The 17,625-nt window shown below is 47.2% G+C and overlaps 1 protein-coding gene across 1 annotated transcript; it reads left to right on the forward strand.

Annotated features, from left to right (window-relative positions):
- The first annotated feature begins 4,242 nt into the window (after window positions 1-4,242).
- On the forward strand, window positions 4,243-14,305 carry SHROOM1 (shroom family member 1). The gene is made up of 6 exons (XM_065644330.1): window positions 4,243-6,987; window positions 8,403-8,473; window positions 9,282-9,868; window positions 10,216-10,367; window positions 11,605-11,877; window positions 14,042-14,305. Exons 1-6 carry the CDS (start codon window positions 4,243-4,245, stop codon window positions 14,294-14,296), a joined length of 4,083 nt encoding a protein of 1,360 aa, XP_065500402.1. The 3' UTR covers window positions 14,297-14,305.
- The last annotated feature ends 3,320 nt before the right edge of the window (window positions 14,306-17,625 follow it).

Below are 17,625 nucleotides of genomic sequence, written 5' to 3' on the forward strand. Positions count from 1 at the left end.
TAACTGCAGGTGAGTTACGGATTAATTAGCAGCAGCTAGTACAATCTAAATGAGGTCAAACAAGAACAAAGTGTAAGTAGAAGAAAGCTTGCCCCTAAAGTGGGTAACTCGTTAACTGACTGCGGTCTAGAGTTGATTTTTCTCTGTACAGAGTTAATTTGGCAGAGACATGAGGCTTTGACCTACTAAGTTGGTTGCAAGGAATTCAAGATTGTGCAATCCAAACCACCTTTCCCTAGAATCCAGAGGTTGAGTTGGTGGCCAGTGTTTTAACAGCAATCTGGGAGGAACTGGAGACTTGCAGGACTCAGACCTGCCCTGAACGCTCAGGGATGGGATTTGATAAACGTTTGAGTGAAGAAGTTGTAATGCAAGCACTGGTACCTGAGCTGAGAAAACGTACGGCATGGGCTGTAAAAAATGTGATTTTCCTGGCAATGCCCACTCCTTTGCCAGTACTATTTTTTTTTCTCTGTCATTATTATGGTGGAAACTTGGAACAAGTCTTGTTTTGAGACATAAACCATGGTTATCTTAGCCCAGAGACAGCCCAGCCCAGTGCACGCAATGTCCCATGTCGCCTGGATTTTGTTCTTCCTCAGCCATCAGCCTGAAGCGTTAGGTGAGTTCTGATCCTTACAGACACCCTGGTTCTCTTACATGCTTTTGTTCATGTCATCTGTCTAGTTTGCAGGGACAGGAGTTGGACTCGATGGTCCTTGTGGGTCCCTTCCAACTCGGGCCATTCTATGATTCTGTGATTGTCAGATCCGGAGAGCAAAGAGTGCATGTTTTATATTTGCAAACGGCTTTGCTTAGAGGGCTATGCCCTGTGGGGGGTTTCCTAGGTAGTACTGGAGTAAATATAATACATAAGTGGACGGAAGTCAAGTTAACCTTTTTAAAAACAAACCCCACTGCCACCAACAATTTGGATCGTAGTAGGTTGTTAGTAGCTTTATTTCTTCCTTGGATATGGAGTGACACACTGTTAATACGTTTCCCTTCATCTTCTGGTGTTTCGGCTTCTGATATAGTTTTAATCTACCGTTTTTGCCTGCAGAGGTTTACAATGAAAATCTTGTGAGCCCGTCTGGAATGCGCATGTTGTATTGCAGCCTTGCCGGGGTGATTCTAAGGCCCAGAGAGAGTCTGGTCCACGAGGGTGCTCTACCATCTGCCAGCTGAGGAGAACAATAACATCGTTGTTGATGGTGGTTGAGTTTTAAGTACTTTAATTTTCTTCTCTTCCATGTAAAAGAGAAGGCAGTTTTCACGTTGTTCTTTAAACACACTGAGATCAACAATTCAGCTTCTAGAGTTCGGGAAACATCTTCCCCAAAGGAAATACGACAGGTTTTCCCCAAGATGTATTTCAGTATCGTATTATTTAAATTTTAGCGGAGACTTCTGGAAAACATATATTACTTCATTTCTTATAATATCTCAGTCATTTCAAGGATGCAAAATTGCAAACATGGTCTTGAGCAAAACGTATACGCAAAACGCCAGCCGTGGACCAGAGGGCACCCAATGCGGGGGAAAGTCCTCTTGCGTTTCTGGCACTTGTCCAGAGCAGAGGGAAGAGGCTGCGGGACCTTCGGAGGGGCGATGGGAGGGACCGCGCAGGAGGAGCAGATGGAGGTGGGAACATCACACGAGCTGAAACGTCCTCCTGCCCCTGGGACAGGCAGGTGCCTCCTGCTGCTCTTCCCAAGTCTGGTCTTACCTCAGTCTTCTAAGATGTTGAAGTTATATTTTCTATTATTTCTGGTATCATCATAAAAACCTGAGGCAAAAATTCTTCACTCTGTCACTGACCTCACCGTAAATCATCAACAGGTAGCTTGAAATAATGGGGGGAAAGAGATCTTGGGAAACCAAGAGAGTACTTTTGTTGATATACATAGACCCAAGCACAACTGTTATTTATATTCTACACAAAGCTGTGAGAAGTTAGAGCCAAATTCTCGTCGTAAATCAGGGTGGCTCCATTGACTTGAGTGGAACGGTGCCAGCACGTCGCAGACAGAGCCTTGGCTTGGCCTGTTAATAGCAGCTGAGGAGCGGAGCTGCTCGGGGAAGTTCCACTGGAACAGAATTTTGATTAAAAAAACGGAGATAAGAATGACAGAGGAATCTGCCTTCTGGTTCTCTCATGCAACGTGGCTCCCAAGGGGCTGGGTCCTGGGTACCTCCCAGCTCCTCCCGATACCACAGAGCTCGCACAGCTCGGTGAGACCCGGCGGCCACCGCGTGCGCCAGGATTTCATGTGGATAATGCAACTGTGGAGCGATAGCGACTGTGGTACAGCCTGAGTTGGCATTGAATGTCAGTGCAGTCACGCTCCCCACTGCTTTTCTTTCTTTGCAGCTTCAGAAAACCCAAAGTTTTCCTTTCACCAGGTATCTAAGGCTTTTATTTCTTTAAATTCTCCAAAATACCGTGGTGAAAAGGATGGGGAATGTCATCATCAGCTGTCGACGCTTCCTGTTACCTATGTGACTCTCTTATTCAGGCATAGACAATTAAATTTCACAGCTGCATTTTAGGTAATTTCTAAAGAGAGAGAGAACTTCTCCAGACCTCCTGGAGTCAGTTTCTTACTGAAATTTCAAGAAAAAGCCCAACAGAAATTCCTGCTGTGCAGTGTGATGCTGTTTTCTTTTCCCAGAAACTAGTTAATTTATTTACTGTGCCCCACCAGTCCAAGTTCACCGTATAGATTAGATTAACTTGTGTATTTTGGCTCCTATCCATCTCTTCCTTTGGCTCAAAATGAATGATAACCAGGACTATCTTTGAAACAATGCAGGAATGAGAAGTTTTTTGATTAAACAGCTATATCACCCCTGAAACCTCCCTCTGTGCCAGTTTTCTGAGGCCCCACTGCAGGACAGTGTTGGGGACGGCAGATTGAAGGTCTGCTGAGTTCAGCCTCTTTGAAGAAAACAGATGTGTAGGATTCGGAAACAGTTTGCGTCTCCTCAGAAGATGTCGCACAGAGTGGTTTGCCACCAAAGGTTTTAAAGACGGTTTGCTTTTTTTTTTTTTAATAACTAATGAGTCTTTAAAACTCATTTAAATGATAATTAGTAAATGAGGTCTCTGGCTGGTACCTGTCAGGCTTTTCTTGGGCTGGTGCTGCCTGTGAGGGTGTCGGAGGGTTGGAAGGTGATGGAGGCGGCTGAGGGGTCGAGTGCGGCCACCTCCTGCCCAGCTGCTGTTCAACGGCTGCTTGGAGAGATCTCACTTGTCCAACTAAACCTGCATGAAACCTATGAAAAACCGTCAAGTGCTGCTAATAGACATAGGCAGGTTTCTAGACGCTGCACAAAATGTGTATTTGTTGTACGGGGGCTCTAAGCTGGTACTTTTTCTAGTACACTTGGTGTGTTTGCAGGGGGGTTCTTAGCATCAGCCAAAAAATATCTGACTGTCTTAAAAATCTATGACTTGAAAAGATACTCTGTTGATCTCTCAAGGCACTTTGTATAAGCTTCTGGGAAAAGTTTTCCAAGATGTGTATTTTTGAGCATGGATGGCAATGACATGGAAGCTCACTTGAACGACAAACCATTTTCATCATGTTCCTTAAATAAAGTAAGATTTGGTTCTTGCTTCTCTGAGAAACAATGGAAGCTTTTAAGGAGTGGGGAGAAGGCTGATAAGACAGATCATAACGATGATTTCTTTCTATTTGATAATTCTTCTGGGTTAATCTGTGCACTGCTTGTTTGGTACAGTTACCCATGGGGCACTGGAGTGTCCCACTAACTGTCCATGTGTTCATGTTTCTGTGGGAGATTTTCTGAAATGTGGAGGCACTGGGCGGGTTTGGGACACGTGTTGTGCGATGTCATTGCACTTATGTGGTTGCAAACCCCTGTGCCGTTCAGAGCAGGGCTGTATCCCTCTGAATGAGAGCTGAGCACCGACCCGGGCTCGTGCGCGTTTTTGGAAGCACAACTCTAAGTCATTTTGAAACTTCAACCAGCCAGGTACATGTTGTATTTAAGTACCTCCAGGATTAGCATCGTATCTGAGCTGGGATTTTCAACCTCTCAGATTTGTTTCTAGGCAGGTTCAGAAACTAATTTTTCTGTGATTTTTCACGTGTTTCTCTTTCTTTTTAGGATCCTTTAGATGATATTGGAATGCGACCACAAAGAAAAATGTGCTTTTCTAAGAAGTCAGTTGTGGACATTTAATCAGATTTTGGTTTCTGGAAATGCTACAACATGGCTTCATCAGGCGATGAGATAGAAAGATGGACTCACAGGCCAGGTGCCAGCGTTGGAGAGCTGGTAGAGCCTGTGAGCTCTTCTGAAAACAGTAATTGTCTTTCACCAGTGAAGTCTCTGGGCAGCGCAGATCAGCCCTTGCACCTCCCTGGAAGAGCAGACTCTGCTTACAGCTCTTTCTCAGGGGGGTCAAATGTTCCAGAGTATCCCGCCCCAATGTGCTATGGTGAGAACTGCTGTTTGCCTCCAGAGCAGGTACCGTACATGGACTCAGAGTATGTGAGAGGTATTTACCATCTCAGTGCAGCAAACTCTGACCTCGGATGCCTGCATCCACACGAGGCACCAGATCCGAGCGTCCAGAATAACTCTCACAGCACCAGCCTTGTGGAACGCCGTGGAATCACTCCTGCCCAAAGGACTTCACATCAGGGACCGCTGCCTCTGCCCGCACCTCCACCTTCTCCTCCCGCGCGGCTCGATAGCTATGAGGTCACCAAACACCTTGAAAATGCGAGAGGGAGATGCAACTCTGGCAGTCACAGCGAGCGCGGAGTGCAGGACGGTCCCCTCGCAGGCAGGGATGCGCCGCGGGGTCAACCCGGGGATGAAGTTACTGAGCAGGATCCAGTGGCTGCTAGGGTAAGGACTCTGGAAAACAAGGGCCTTTCTTCTTCTGACTCTACAAATGAGGTCGCTCTATCAAAAAATCAGGGGTTGAAGACAGAGGAAAATGGAGAGTGGAATCCATCACAACAACCTATAAAGAGAAGCAACCCGCACATTTTCAGGAGACCTTCTTCATTCATTTTTCAAGAATATTTAAAGACTGACTCTGTGGCTAATGTTCCTAAAATACTTTCTGCTTATAATTCAGTTCATGCTTATAAAATTCCTGAAGAGATGAGCTCCAGGTCCTATCAGCCAGTGCACACCAAGCCTAGTTCTGTTAATGATGCACAAGAAGACGAGCAGTGTCCCTGCGTTGCGCGCAAGCCCATTTTGCGAGAAGCGGATCTGCCGAGTGCGGTGCCGGAGCCCAGCCGAGGAAAAGCGTCCTCGCCCTGCGCTCGGTGCCCGCTCCCCGCCCAGCTGCATCCAGACTCGGATCCAGATGTGCTTGGGAACAGTTGTGACTTAAAATATATGGAGAATGCTCTTCTAATGAAATCTGCTTCCAGGAAGCTGAACAGTTGTACAGATGGAAATCGGTGCTGTGACTCTGAAGGAAAAATCGGGAGTGATGTTAAGGAACTGCTCCCAAATCAGCGAGTCAAAACGCCGAGATCATCCCTGTCCTGCAGCTACGATAGTGTGGGACTGGAGCACCCTCGCTGTGAGGGGCCAGATCAGGGAAACAGGCGATGCTGTGATCATTCTAATCAAACATCTTTTTTCAGGCCAAAGGAAGATTTCACATCTCAGTTTTCACATGAAGCCAAGAAAGAAAAACAGGCTAATAACGGCAGGCCTGACCTGAGCACACATCGAGGACAGGAGGAGCCTTCTGTCCCTTATCAGAAACATCAGGATGACCTGGCTGGGGAACAAATAACCAGGCAGGCAACTCCCATGCTTTACTACCTTTCGGGGGGGAAAACCACCAACACGCTGCAGCCCAACAAGATCACCCCATGTCAGGAGGACTCGAGCAGCTCCCCAAAGGAGTTTCCAGCCAGCAGCCCCTCTGCCTCAGCACAGTGTCTGCAGGTACAAAGGGAAAGTAATCGGCCTCAAAGCACCGACCAGCACCGCCAGCGCCGTGCTGACGATCCCCTCGAGGCTGAAGGTCTCATTCTCAGGAGTCCCGCTTCATCCATGGATGAGAGTTTCAAGAACGACTACAGAGAGAAACTTAAAGTGGCTCAGAAAAAGGTTCTGAGAGAAACCTCCTTTAAAAGAAAAGACTTACAGATGAGTTTGCCCATTAGACTGAGACAGAAATCCTCTAGAAGGCCTTCAATTGAACACCTTAGGTCTTTCTCCTTATCCAGTGCAAGCGAGGAGGCCAAACCTCTTCCTTGTTCCCCTTCTCATCTAGAATCCGTGGAAAGTTTCAACAGAGATGAAGAAATGAAGAGGCCACAAACAGGTCGAATAGCAGGAAGGAAAAGGGTAACAAAGGAGCAAAAGAAACTCTGTTATTCTGAACCTGAGAAACTCGATCAGCTGGCAGATAAGGAGGTGTCATGGAATCAAGTCAGGGATGAAATCACTGAGCAAGACATAGGGGCAGCTCGGAAAAAGACTCTGGAAAACAGAGGGAGAGCGCTTTCCAGTTCAAGTATCTCCAGGACGGAGCTGAAACAACTCCAGCATTCCGCGCTGATTGAATACATGGAGAGGAAGATCGGTCAAAGACCAGGTAGTTCACAGCACCTCCCGCTGCATAAGCCACCCCTGCAGAAGAGGCTGTCGCATCCCAGCTGGCCTCCTGGCAAGGTGTCCAACCCAAACGGGAGCAGGAAGGTGCAAAACACAGAGGTTTCCTGCCAGGTTTTCTCTAAAGAAAAACCACCAGATGTTTTTCCTCCTTTGGCTTTCGTTCCCGCGCTGAGCGTGGCCAGCAGGTGCGATCCCAGCTCTGCCGCTGCGGGGATGCCGAAGCACAACCCGTCTCCCAGCGACGCGGACGGGACCCGCGCCGGCCCGCGGGTGTCAGCCCAAAGCGTCCCACAGGCAGGTGAGCCGGCAGCTGGGAGAGCTCGCGGGAGAGCTAAATCCACTCCTCCTTCCACACAGGTAAGAAAGATGTTAAGGTAATAGCTATTGTTTGAGTCCATCTTATGACTGTCCACCTGTTCTTAGAGAACCATGAGACTATTCACAGGAAAAACTGCTGAATGTCATGAATGAGGAATTAAGACTTTATTTTTTTAGCATGTAGCAGCGGGATGATGGAGGAGAAAAGCCACATTTGCTTAACCTATAGGAAACACCATGTAGCTGTTTGGAAGCAAAATGTGTGCTCTGCTTTGCAGTGTGCAGGAGAAATAATCTGAGGGGATTCTGAGAGAAGCGCTACCAATTTTAATGCTTTAAATATTTATGATTGGTAACAATTCATTATTCTTGACAGTATTTGTAAGGAAGTATTGCAGACAAACAGGGTGTTCTTTAATGGGAAGAGCTGCAAGAGATTTGTGTGAGGAGGGGAACTTGGTAGCAGCTGGCTGAAAATCCCTGCTGGTGTGGGCAGGGCCACTTGTGACGGTTCAGCCCTCGCAGGTGAGGGACACGCGGTGCCGGCGCTGGGGGCTCTGCTGGGGGCTCTGCTGGGGGCTCTGCTGGGGGCTCTGCTGGGGGCTCTGCTGGGGGCTGCACGACGCCGGGCACGTGAGGGTCCCTTCCAGAGCTGCAGTGGGGTGCGCGGGGGCCTGGCACCCCAAAATCACGCTTGCAGAGAGCCCGTGCTGCCTGCAGGACGATGCTGGTTGCATTTCAGCAGTTGCTGTTGTGAACTACAGCAGCTTCATTAGAGCACTATCCCAGAAAAGGTTGTTACAGAGACATTTTTATAAATGACCAACCTTTTTGCTCCTGGATTCGAAGGACAGTAGCTGTCAATATTTTCAAGGAGAATAAAGAAGATAAAAGGATTTGAAAACAAATAATCTAATATGCTGCTAAAATTACCCAGCTGAAGAGGCTGACAAGCTTCCACCCGTGCCACCTGCTTTCTGAATTGCTGGGGAGGGTCAGTGAGAATATGTATTTTGTTGCCAGCTGTTCTTTGATTTTGCAGGAAAAAGAGCTGGATGCTTCCTTGACAGTGATGGATTTTTTTTTTTTCTTTTTTATATGATTACATTCTTAACAATGACTAGGAAGTTGTTTCCTGTGATTGTGCTCGAAGTGTTCAAAGTCCAGTTGGACAGGGCTTTGGTAGTGAGAGATGTCCCTGCCCATGGCAGGGGGTGGACTAGATGATCTTTAAAGGTCTCCTCTGACCCAAACCATGCTATGATTCTACCTAGGAAGAGCATAATAGCAATTTCATTAACAAAAAGAGACAGACAAAATTGAAAACCTTGTTGTACCTACTCAGAGGCTTGCTGTTGACTCCTGTTTCTGGGGATAACAAACGTGGGGGTAAAATGAAAGAGCTGTCTAGCTGGGAAATGCTGGTTGCCCCAGTGCTCTGTTCTCGTTCCCAGGACCCGCACGGACACACCGATGGGGCAGCGGCGCCGTCCCGGTGCAGCGGGAGCTCTGCCGGCACCCCCAGGTAAGGCTGTGCCAGGTGCGAACACCAGTGGCTGCTTCTGTCCTCCTGTCTTGGGGTTCCTCCTTGTCCAGACAGGGATATTCTGTTTGCTTCATTTTGGGACAGTCTTTAAAATAATTTCTGCTGCGTGGAGCAAAAGTGGAAGGCGCAGAGTGTGGCTGAGCTGCTGGCCCTGCGGCAGCCGCTCTCCTTCAGTCTCTGAGTTCACAGCTCCCTCATCTGAGCTCCGGCACCAATGGCACCTGCGACAGCTTGGAAATGCCCAGTCTTGGAAAATCTGCGTGCTCAGAGTGGGCTAATAGGGGCTTTTGATGGGGTTTTAAAAGGAAAAAAATCTTGTGCTGTTTACACATAGCTAACTGGTAAGTTTGTGTGTTAACTCTCTGTTTCCTTTGCTTGCCTGAGGAGCATCAGGGGAGAAAAATGTCTGAACTGTCTCAACAAGGCAGTGATGCTGATACTTGTGTAGTAATAGAATTTCCGCGGTTTCAGTCATTCAAAAAGATCCAAAGGGTTTCTAGAGGCTTGATTATCCTGGAAAAAAAGTTGTATTTTTAGTAAGATATTAAGTTTTTCTTAAATTTCCTAGTTCAGCTAAGAGGCTTAGCAGGTCAGCATGAATGGCACTGGAAGTTCTGGACAGAACAGCAGCATCATAAACATAACTCTAAAATTAATAGATGTTGTGGAATCTGAATTTTAAAAAAGCTGGAAAGATAATGATAATTAACTGTAGCTGCTTAAACAGTTTGCAAAAATATCTATTGTAGAGAAAGTGCCTAAAATAAAAGGAAGTGTCTCCTTGTAGTTTCCATGATCCTGAGAAGGATGGATGTGAGAATCGTGAATGTAAAGACAATGACGTGACTGGACGTGCGTGTTGTCAGGATACACAGGAGCCGAGTCCTGCGCTCTCTGTCCCTACCCCAAGAAGCAAGGAGGATGCTCAGGCGGAGGAGCGTCCCGCAATAAACGGCGACGAGGAGGAATACAGAACTAAATCTCCGAACGGCAACACCTTTGTAAAGTGTCCGGCAGCTTCTCCAGAGCGAGGAACATGCTGCCGTCCAGCGTTGGCTCAGCCGTGCCAAGGGGACAGACACACGGCCAAAGGTTTAATTGCAAAGCAAACATCCGTGCCCAACAGCCAAGATGATGCTCTCCTCGACAGAGAGACCAGTCTGCCTGAAAGCGGACTGCAGTCTCCTGAAGACCAGCGGTATGAAGAACTCGCTATGGAGATCGTTGCCAAAGACAGTTCTCTGGTTGATATTCTCGTGCCTCATCCTCTTAGAAAAACGGCTCTCGACCTGCTGGAGGGTCTGTTTCCCGTTAACATAATACTGGATAAATCACACAGAAAAAAGGGAGATGTACGGCATGCACAGGAGTATGAGTAAGTAGACAACACCAATTATCTAGTATTTTAAGCCATTTTAGCATATGAATATAATATATATACTTGCAGTAAGATGAGCTGAGCGTATTTTTAAATTTTTGTTTCATTAGCCAAAATATTTTATCTTTCTGATTTACATATCAAGAAATATCTGAGCCTATGGTTCAATTATATCTCAAGAGATTGTAACAAACCTGAGCTGGAAATATTTTACTCTATATCTTTTAAAAACTTTAAAAAATTGCTGCTGTGAGAAGAGAGTGATTTTTTGAAGCCATGAACACAATGTTCATGAACAAAACTCTTAAGTGTTTGCCACAGGTATTTATCTTGTGTTCCAATAACAGGAAAAGTCATAAAGGTGCAACAGAAGAATGTCCTGAATCTGAACACGATGCCGAGCGAAGGAGTGAAGGTCCTGCCTCCGAGGGAACCCAAATCCTGCACAGGAGCAGGGACGGCGTGAGCGACCTGGACGACATCACGTCCAAGAAAGTAGGTGGATGCCCAACAGAGAAACCGGTGCTTCTTCACCACAGCAAAAAAATATTATTATTGTCACATATATTACTGTGGTTATTTTTATTTGACTTTTATCCCAATAACATTGTTTCAAGGATAACTTCGAATTCACGTTTGCCAGTAGGTGAAGTTCTGGCAAATCAGCGTATTGATCAGAACGGGTGTATTTAACTCCTGGTTCGGTTCAGATCTCTCCTCCCGCACACCTTTCTCCAGCAGGTCGCGGGGGCTGGGCTGGACCTGGAGCAGGCGCACAGGCTCGGTGAGACGTTTCCTTGCCAGGCCAGCTCCTGTGCGGCAGCTCGCTCACAATTTAACATTCAAATCTGGTCTCAAAATTTGTAAAATTCATTACAACTGGCAGCCTAACTAATAAGAGAGAACTGTTCAGCAGATTCTGCGCTCTACGGTGCCCTGTTAATTTCCGTCCGTGCAGGGAACAGAGGCAGCGCAGACAGAGCTGGACTACGATAGAACTGCAGCAGCTGGGAAGGGCAATATGTAGCTTTGAAGAATTAGAATTTTTTTATTATTTTTTTTTTTTTCCTCTCCTGTAGAAACCTGGCCATGTTCCATCTCAGGTAATGACAACCTGCCTTCCTGAAACTCCTCCTGCTCTGCAGGTGGTGACATTCTTCATTACCCACCGTCTCACTGCTGCTGTTCACGGTGGCACCGGCTGTTTTCCAAAAAAGCTCTGAGGGTTCTTCTCCCACTCAGGTCTCGGAGCCTTTTTCTGTATCAACATTTCTGTCTCGAGCAGCCGCCTCTGCTCGCGTCGCTGTGCAGGCACCGTGGCTTGCTTGGATCACCCCAGAACTGACCTTTTCTGGGCATATTGTAAATGAAATTCCAGTCAGTTCTTATAAAGGTTGGTAATGGGACTGTGGCTTCACGCTCACGTCTCGGAGCAAAACCGCCTGTAATCATGTTGTCATCTTCATTGTAGTTCACTTCTGAGTGGAAGCTCTCTGAGCTGGGGGTTATGTCACCAGTTAAGGTGATTACCAGTACTTTGCTTTTCAGAGTTTGAGAATTAAGTACAGCTTAGAAAATTTATTTCATTTTATTTTTCTTTCCCAGAGCTTAAAATTATTTTAAAACTCCAAAATTTGGCGAAGACGATGCCAGGAAAACAAATTTTCTAGAAATAATACATATCCTCTTTGGCAATAAGAGCTTTCTATGGTTTTGTTTTCCCCCTTCGCAGCTGGAGCTGGTGTCCAGGCTGCGGTGGAAGCTGCGGGCGCTGCGGGAGGAGCGGGAGCTGGTGCTCGGGGAGGCGCGGGAGTGCGCGGGGCGCGGAGAGGAGCTGGCGGCCGCCGTGCGCGACGTCTGCAAGCCCAACGAGTTCGAGCGCTACGTGACGTTCATCGGGGACCTGGAGAAGGTCGTGAGCCTCCTGCTCTGCCTGTCCAGCCGCCTCGCCCGCGTCCAGAACGCCATGAGGAGGATCGATGGCAACACGGATGCCGAGGAGAGGGTCAGTGACAAGCGAGCGGGGTGTTTAGGTTTTGTTCGCTGCAGGTGAGGCTGCGCTCGCCTCATTTGTCTGACAGCTCTAAAGTTGTACATTCTACAGGAATCCCACCCAGCCTTTGCTCGGGCAGAGTTTGGTGTCGCCGAGGCGATGACCTCAGTGCGGAGCACGGGTTCGGTGCTGGAGCGGAGAGGTGCACAGTTGTTGTCCCCAAACCAGGGGTTTTTACCCAGTGTGCAAAAGAAAAGCCAGATTTGTAGCTCAAGGGCACAGATGTTTATTACTGGGTTGCACAAGCCTGGATGCTGGAGTAAAGCCAGCACAGCAGAAAGAAAAGTAACAGTCGTTATATACAAAATCTTACCACACTCAGGGCAGTCCTAAAGAGCCAGTTGGTTACACGTTTGCATACTGGTTACATAATCATTTTAGTGTATAGTGAGCAACGTTCAGCTAAAGGACACTTGACCCAACGGTCTCAAGATACGTGTGTTAGAGCGAGACTCAACTCATTGTGCGGGCTTCGGAATGTCTAAAGCTGCAAGGTCAGCCTCTCCAATGAGGCGTTTTGCGAGTCACTCTTTGCTGGATGGGTGGGCTGACCTAAAACCGAAAGGATTTCTGTATCTTTAGGTTTGTGATTGCTGGCAGGACTCGTTCTTGAAGTGGTGATGAGAAGAGCGCGACTCTGCAGGGGTTGGGGGCGCGAGCAGCAGCAGAGCTTGGGCAGGTCCCTGGGGAGCAGCTCCAAACCTGCACTTCAGGAGGGGGTTTTGTGTGTTTGTTTTGGTTTTCACTGGTGATTTAAATGCGGTAATTACTGCTTTTGAAATTGTATTTCACTTGATGGGCTTGTTTTAACTGTAGGGAGCAGGAGGAAGATGTGGTTGTAACTTCAGATAACATTCCCTGTAGTTTAACCCAACTAGCCTGTTTTGCTGGATAATTAGGAATTGTCTCATGTCACCGGGAAATCTTTTCAAGTCAAATACACTGTTTTTCTAGAGAAGACAAGCCAAATTTATCCCAGGAATGATGCTCTCCTGCTTTCCTTATGCTTTTAGATGTGTTTTTATCCATGCAATACCTGCTGTTATTTCTCATTTGGAAATTAGAAGAGCACAGAGTTGGAAACGCTGGGATTTTCGGGAGCGCAGCTGCTGCTGACCTGCAGCTCTAGAGGTTTATCATAGTTCACGTGCAGGACGGCACCAAAAGAGTCCGGCTGTGCAGTGTGGCACCAAGAATCAGGATCTACCCGCTCCAAAATGTTGCGTTAACAGGAATAATTTTGAGTATTTCACGCTAATTCTGGCCAGCAGACTCTGTGGTTGGCAGGGGGGCTGCTGTTGCTTTAGTGTTATGTTTATACTCTGCACAGTAAATACATTAAAATAATTTATTCAAGAAATTGAATAACATGCTCAATGAAGACTTGGTTGCGTACCAGCATTTTTACAGCCGTATCCCAGTCGCCGCCGTTGCCCCAGTGTTAGCAAAACCAGCAGGCTCCACCTTTGGCTCCATTTTTAGGGTGCGATGGTGATCGTTGCTCTGTGGTAGATTTATAGGCGCTGTCCTGAAACTGGATGTTTTCCAGCGGTGCTGTCCTCGCAAAAATCAATACAGCTGAAAGAGAATTAGCTAAAATGTGAAAGGGATTAAAATCCTGTAGAACAGACAAGGCTTGATTCTCGTGGGTTTGTTAAAAAGAAGCATTTGAACAGTTACGTCTGCATCAAAGATACTTCTATTGTATATACCTTTTAATAGAAGTCACGCTGTCTTTTTAATATGATATTGGCACTTGAGACACACGCAGCTCAGAAAATACAAAGATATGTCCCTTAAAGAGCTTCTAATTAAAATGAAGGATGGGCACAGGATACTCTAAAATTACCAGAATGTTAAGTACATTGATTTTTATTATTTTTTTTTTTCCTGAGGGCAACATGGAAGAAGTGAGCCTTGATGGGGTTTACCGGGTGTCTTCACCTCACAAGCCACACGAATGAGTAATTCAATTGAGGAAAAACTCATGTGGAACACAAAGCCCACAAGAGGAAGTAATTAAACTAAATTGAGTGTGGCTTCCAAATGAAGATCTCGAGTCCGCCAGGAGTGATGAGTTTTCATAGTGTGCTGCTTTGTTTTTGCCTCCCATTAGCAATCGCTGGACGAACGGCACAAGCTCCTGTCCAGGCAGCGGGAGGATGCAAAAGACCTGAAGGAGAACCTGGACCGCAGGGAGAGGGTGGTCGCCGGCATCCTCGCCAAACACCTGACCGAGCAGCAGCTCCACGGCTACCGACACTTTGTTCAACTCAAGACCTCCTTGCTGATTGAACAGAAGGACCTCGAAGAGCAGATTAAATTTTTCGAAGAACAGTTAGAAAATCTAGAGAAAAGCATCCCCCTCTAGTACCCACCATCAGGGCACCAGTTTTCACACACGGTAACTTGTGACGTTTCCCTGGAAATCCCCAGGCGCTCGCCAGGCTGGGTTTGGTGAACTTGTGTGATCCCGTTGGTGCTGACGAGCGCTGGGATGCTCTGGGCACACGCTGGACGTGCCCTTCCCCTTGGACGGGCCAAGTGACAGCAGCTGACAGTGTGTATTTTGGAAATGACTGATAGGATGTGTTGCTCCTATTAACTTGGCACGTATTTCCCGTTCTTGTTGTCTGTCCATCTGTTTCCAGATTGACATAATCTCAATAAAAGAACGATACCAGTGTTTTCCTCTCGTGGGTGGGCTGAGTATTTGAAATGAGAGATGATGTGGGTGTTCAAATTTGAAATGGAGATTGCACAAAGCCATAGGAAATGTTTATGGACTATTTCAGTGAGACTCCTCGTTTCTACTGTTTATATGAATGACACAGTAAAAACACACTGTAATGGAAGTAAATAATTATTTCCTTTCTTGGCAGTGGCCAACCACGAGTGTTCCTGGTTCTGGGGGATCCCGATGGGCTGTTCAGTAGGAGGGCAGAAAAAAGTGTCGTCCTCATTGACAGCAAAAAGCTGATCAGTGATGAGGCCACCTTAAATAGACCCTTTGGGGAATGATAAACTCTGAACTTACTCCCGCAGGGTCATTTGCAAAGTCCTCGCCTTTTCAAAAGTTTACTTTTGAAGCAGCCCCTTCAGGGGGTTGGTTTTAGGCAGTTTCCTTTGTCAGTGTGCACAAGAAGTGCTGAACACGAGGGAGAGGCTGCGCTGCACTGCGGGGCGGCTGGGACGAGCGGAGAAGATTATTCTGTTTCAATGAGGCTTTAAATAAATCCCGCGGCTAAAATATTTTAAACTCGTGTGTTGAGTCAAACCAGTGATGTTGCTGTATTTAAAATCCGAGTGTGTTTTGTTTGTTTGTTTTAAAGTATTCAGTGAGAGGAATATTCCATCTGAGCTACATACCTAGACCATGAATAAGGTGGCTGCTAATCAAACTCAGGTTTCTTCCACACGCAAAGGAGATGTTATGTTTTACTAGGGGTGTGTGTCCTGACTCCAGTATCACCACCACTGAGAGCAGCTGTCCTGCTCCTGAGGCAGCTTCTCCTTTGGGGCTGCACGAGCTTCCAGCAAACACAGGTTTGGGTTTGTTTTACCTCAGATCACATTCTTCATCTGAGGTTACCCACTGGGCAACATGAATGAACTGATCAAGAGATGACAGCGTACAAAAAGGAGACACTGCGCGTCCTGTGCGAGCGGTGTTTGCTGAGGATGACTCGCCAGCCCTCCGGTGAAGGAGGAAACCGAGAGCAAAGCGAGAAGTGGCCTGGGAGGTACGTGATGCTGCAGTGGAGCACAAATATCTTGGCAGCCTCTGAGGCGGTCAGCTGTTCTGTGTTTGTAGCACAACAAATAAATGTATTGTCAGGTGCTGTCCAGACTCTGACAGAGAAGCATGGTTCTGTTCTGAGTTTGCATATTTATGCAGAGGTACTTGTATCTATAGCCCTGCTCACATTTCAGGAGCAACAACACAGTACTCTGAGCAAGGTGGCAAAGACCAGCCTCAGGAGTCAGTTTTATGATGTGTGCTAAGTATCAGGAAATACATTTGCAATAAAGTGTGGAAGTGGATGGTATACAGCAAAGAGTAGTTTCGTGGATATTAGCACTTTGTTGCAGTGATCTGAGCAAAATACACTGTGCTCAGTGCTGAAAACACCGTTTCCCTGGGCGCAAGGAGCTCCAGGAGTGCAGTGACCAAGGTGGTTATTGCCCCAATATGAGGGAAAACCAGCCAGACACAGATCTTGTCTGTGGTTCTCAAATGGCCATAAATACAGCCTTTTAATGTGTAAATCTGAAGGCTGCCTTTTGAAAATGGTCTTTAAAGTAGCAGAAGTAATGCTAACAGAATCGATGGAGATTTTTTTAAAAATGAGCCATGTTAAACGAGCTGTTTGCGTTATTTCAGAAGCTTCACTTGAAGGTGCACTCTATTATCCCTAGTTGAGGAAAATCCAGCTGGTTGGAAAATGTTTGATAACTGAAGCTAACGCTTGCCTTTAATTGAAAGAATGGGTCTATGCTGTTGAGTTTCTCTTCTGTGCCATGAGGAAGGTTGCTGCTCCTTCCACTCTGGCATTCTTGGGTTTGCTTCAAAGAGCAACAGTTAGAAATAACTTCTAGCCTATTTTCCAAAAAGTCGCATCTGTGCTCCTTGTTGCTTTGTCAGAAAGGTGAAATTCAGGCAAATGAGAACAGATACAGCGATGGCATTGACATCTCTTTGCTGGCAAGTGGAAACCCCCTTTCCAAAGCACCAGCAGGTCTGGATCCTCAGGTGAGTCTTGATTTTTTTTTTTTTTTAAAATCAATTTATTAGGAAAAATGTCTTCCCGGAAAGGGCTGTGGGGCACTGGAACAGGCTGCCCAGGGCAGTGCTGGAGTCACCATCCCTGGAGGGGTTGGACAGACGGAGATTCTCAGGTTCTCAGGGACGTGGGGTAGTGCCAGGGCTGGGTTATGGTTGGACTTGATGATCTTAAAGGTCTTTTCCAACCAAAATGATTCTGTGATTCTGCTGCCCGGAGCCCGGGAAAGCAGCGGGTTTCCAGGGGCTTCAGGGCCTCGGCATTTTACCAATGCTGAGACCTGCAGAGCTGTTCCTTATGCAAAGTCAAGTGTGTTGGGGGAACGTAAGGAACGACGGGGCTCCCGCTGCCGGAGCCTCTGGGGAGAGCGGGTAGAATGGGAACACTGGGGAGTCTCCCGCAGCCGCCAAACCTGATGCTGCCTTAACATCCCCGGTGCAAGGTAACCAGAGCCCCGCCACGAGAGGGCTGCTATGGGAGACCTGCGGTGAGGCGTCTGTCTGAATTAATTACAGCTACAGCCAGGAGAAAACAAAATAATGGAGAAGGAAGAAGGTGAGCTGGGAAAAATGCAAGAGCCTGGATCTCCCTGGTTTGTGGGAGGCCGCTGGGATTCCAGAACAGTTTCGAGCTCCTCTGGCCATCCACGCACACACAGCGTGGGGAGGAAACCGCAGTAGCCTGTGTTCTGCTAAGGAAGAGCAGGTGGGGCCCATTTCAGGACAAACAGATCCATTTTTATTGCCCAGGGCCAGAGCTGAGCGTTACAGGTGTGGGACAGGGGGTAGAGGGAGCGCACGCTGCTCTGTGCCTGTCTGATGGTGTCTTGGCAGCAGCTGCGGGGATTTGGGAAGTAGCAGCTCATTCAGAATTCGATTTAACACCCACTGGAATGTGTGGGAGTCACTGCTGGATC

Source organism: Caloenas nicobarica, chromosome 13 (genome assembly GCF_036013445.1).
Source record: "Caloenas nicobarica isolate bCalNic1 chromosome 13, bCalNic1.hap1, whole genome shotgun sequence".
Taxonomy (NCBI): Eukaryota; Metazoa; Chordata; class Aves; order Columbiformes; family Columbidae; genus Caloenas; species Caloenas nicobarica.

What these genes read in the sequence shown, in the direction of transcription:
- SHROOM1 (XM_065644330.1), top strand. Translation starts at nt 4,243, where the DNA reads ATGGCTTCATCAGGCGATGAGATAGAAAGATGGACTCACAGGCCAGGT. An exon ending in ACGACATCACGTCCAAGAAA is followed by an intron (nt 10,368 to 11,604) that starts GTAGGTGGATGC and finishes CCCCCTTCGCAG; the next exon opens with CTGGAGCTGGTGTCCAGGCT. An exon ending in ACACGGATGCCGAGGAGAGG is followed by an intron (nt 11,878 to 14,041) that starts GTCAGTGACAAG and finishes GCCTCCCATTAG; the next exon opens with CAATCGCTGGACGAACGGCA.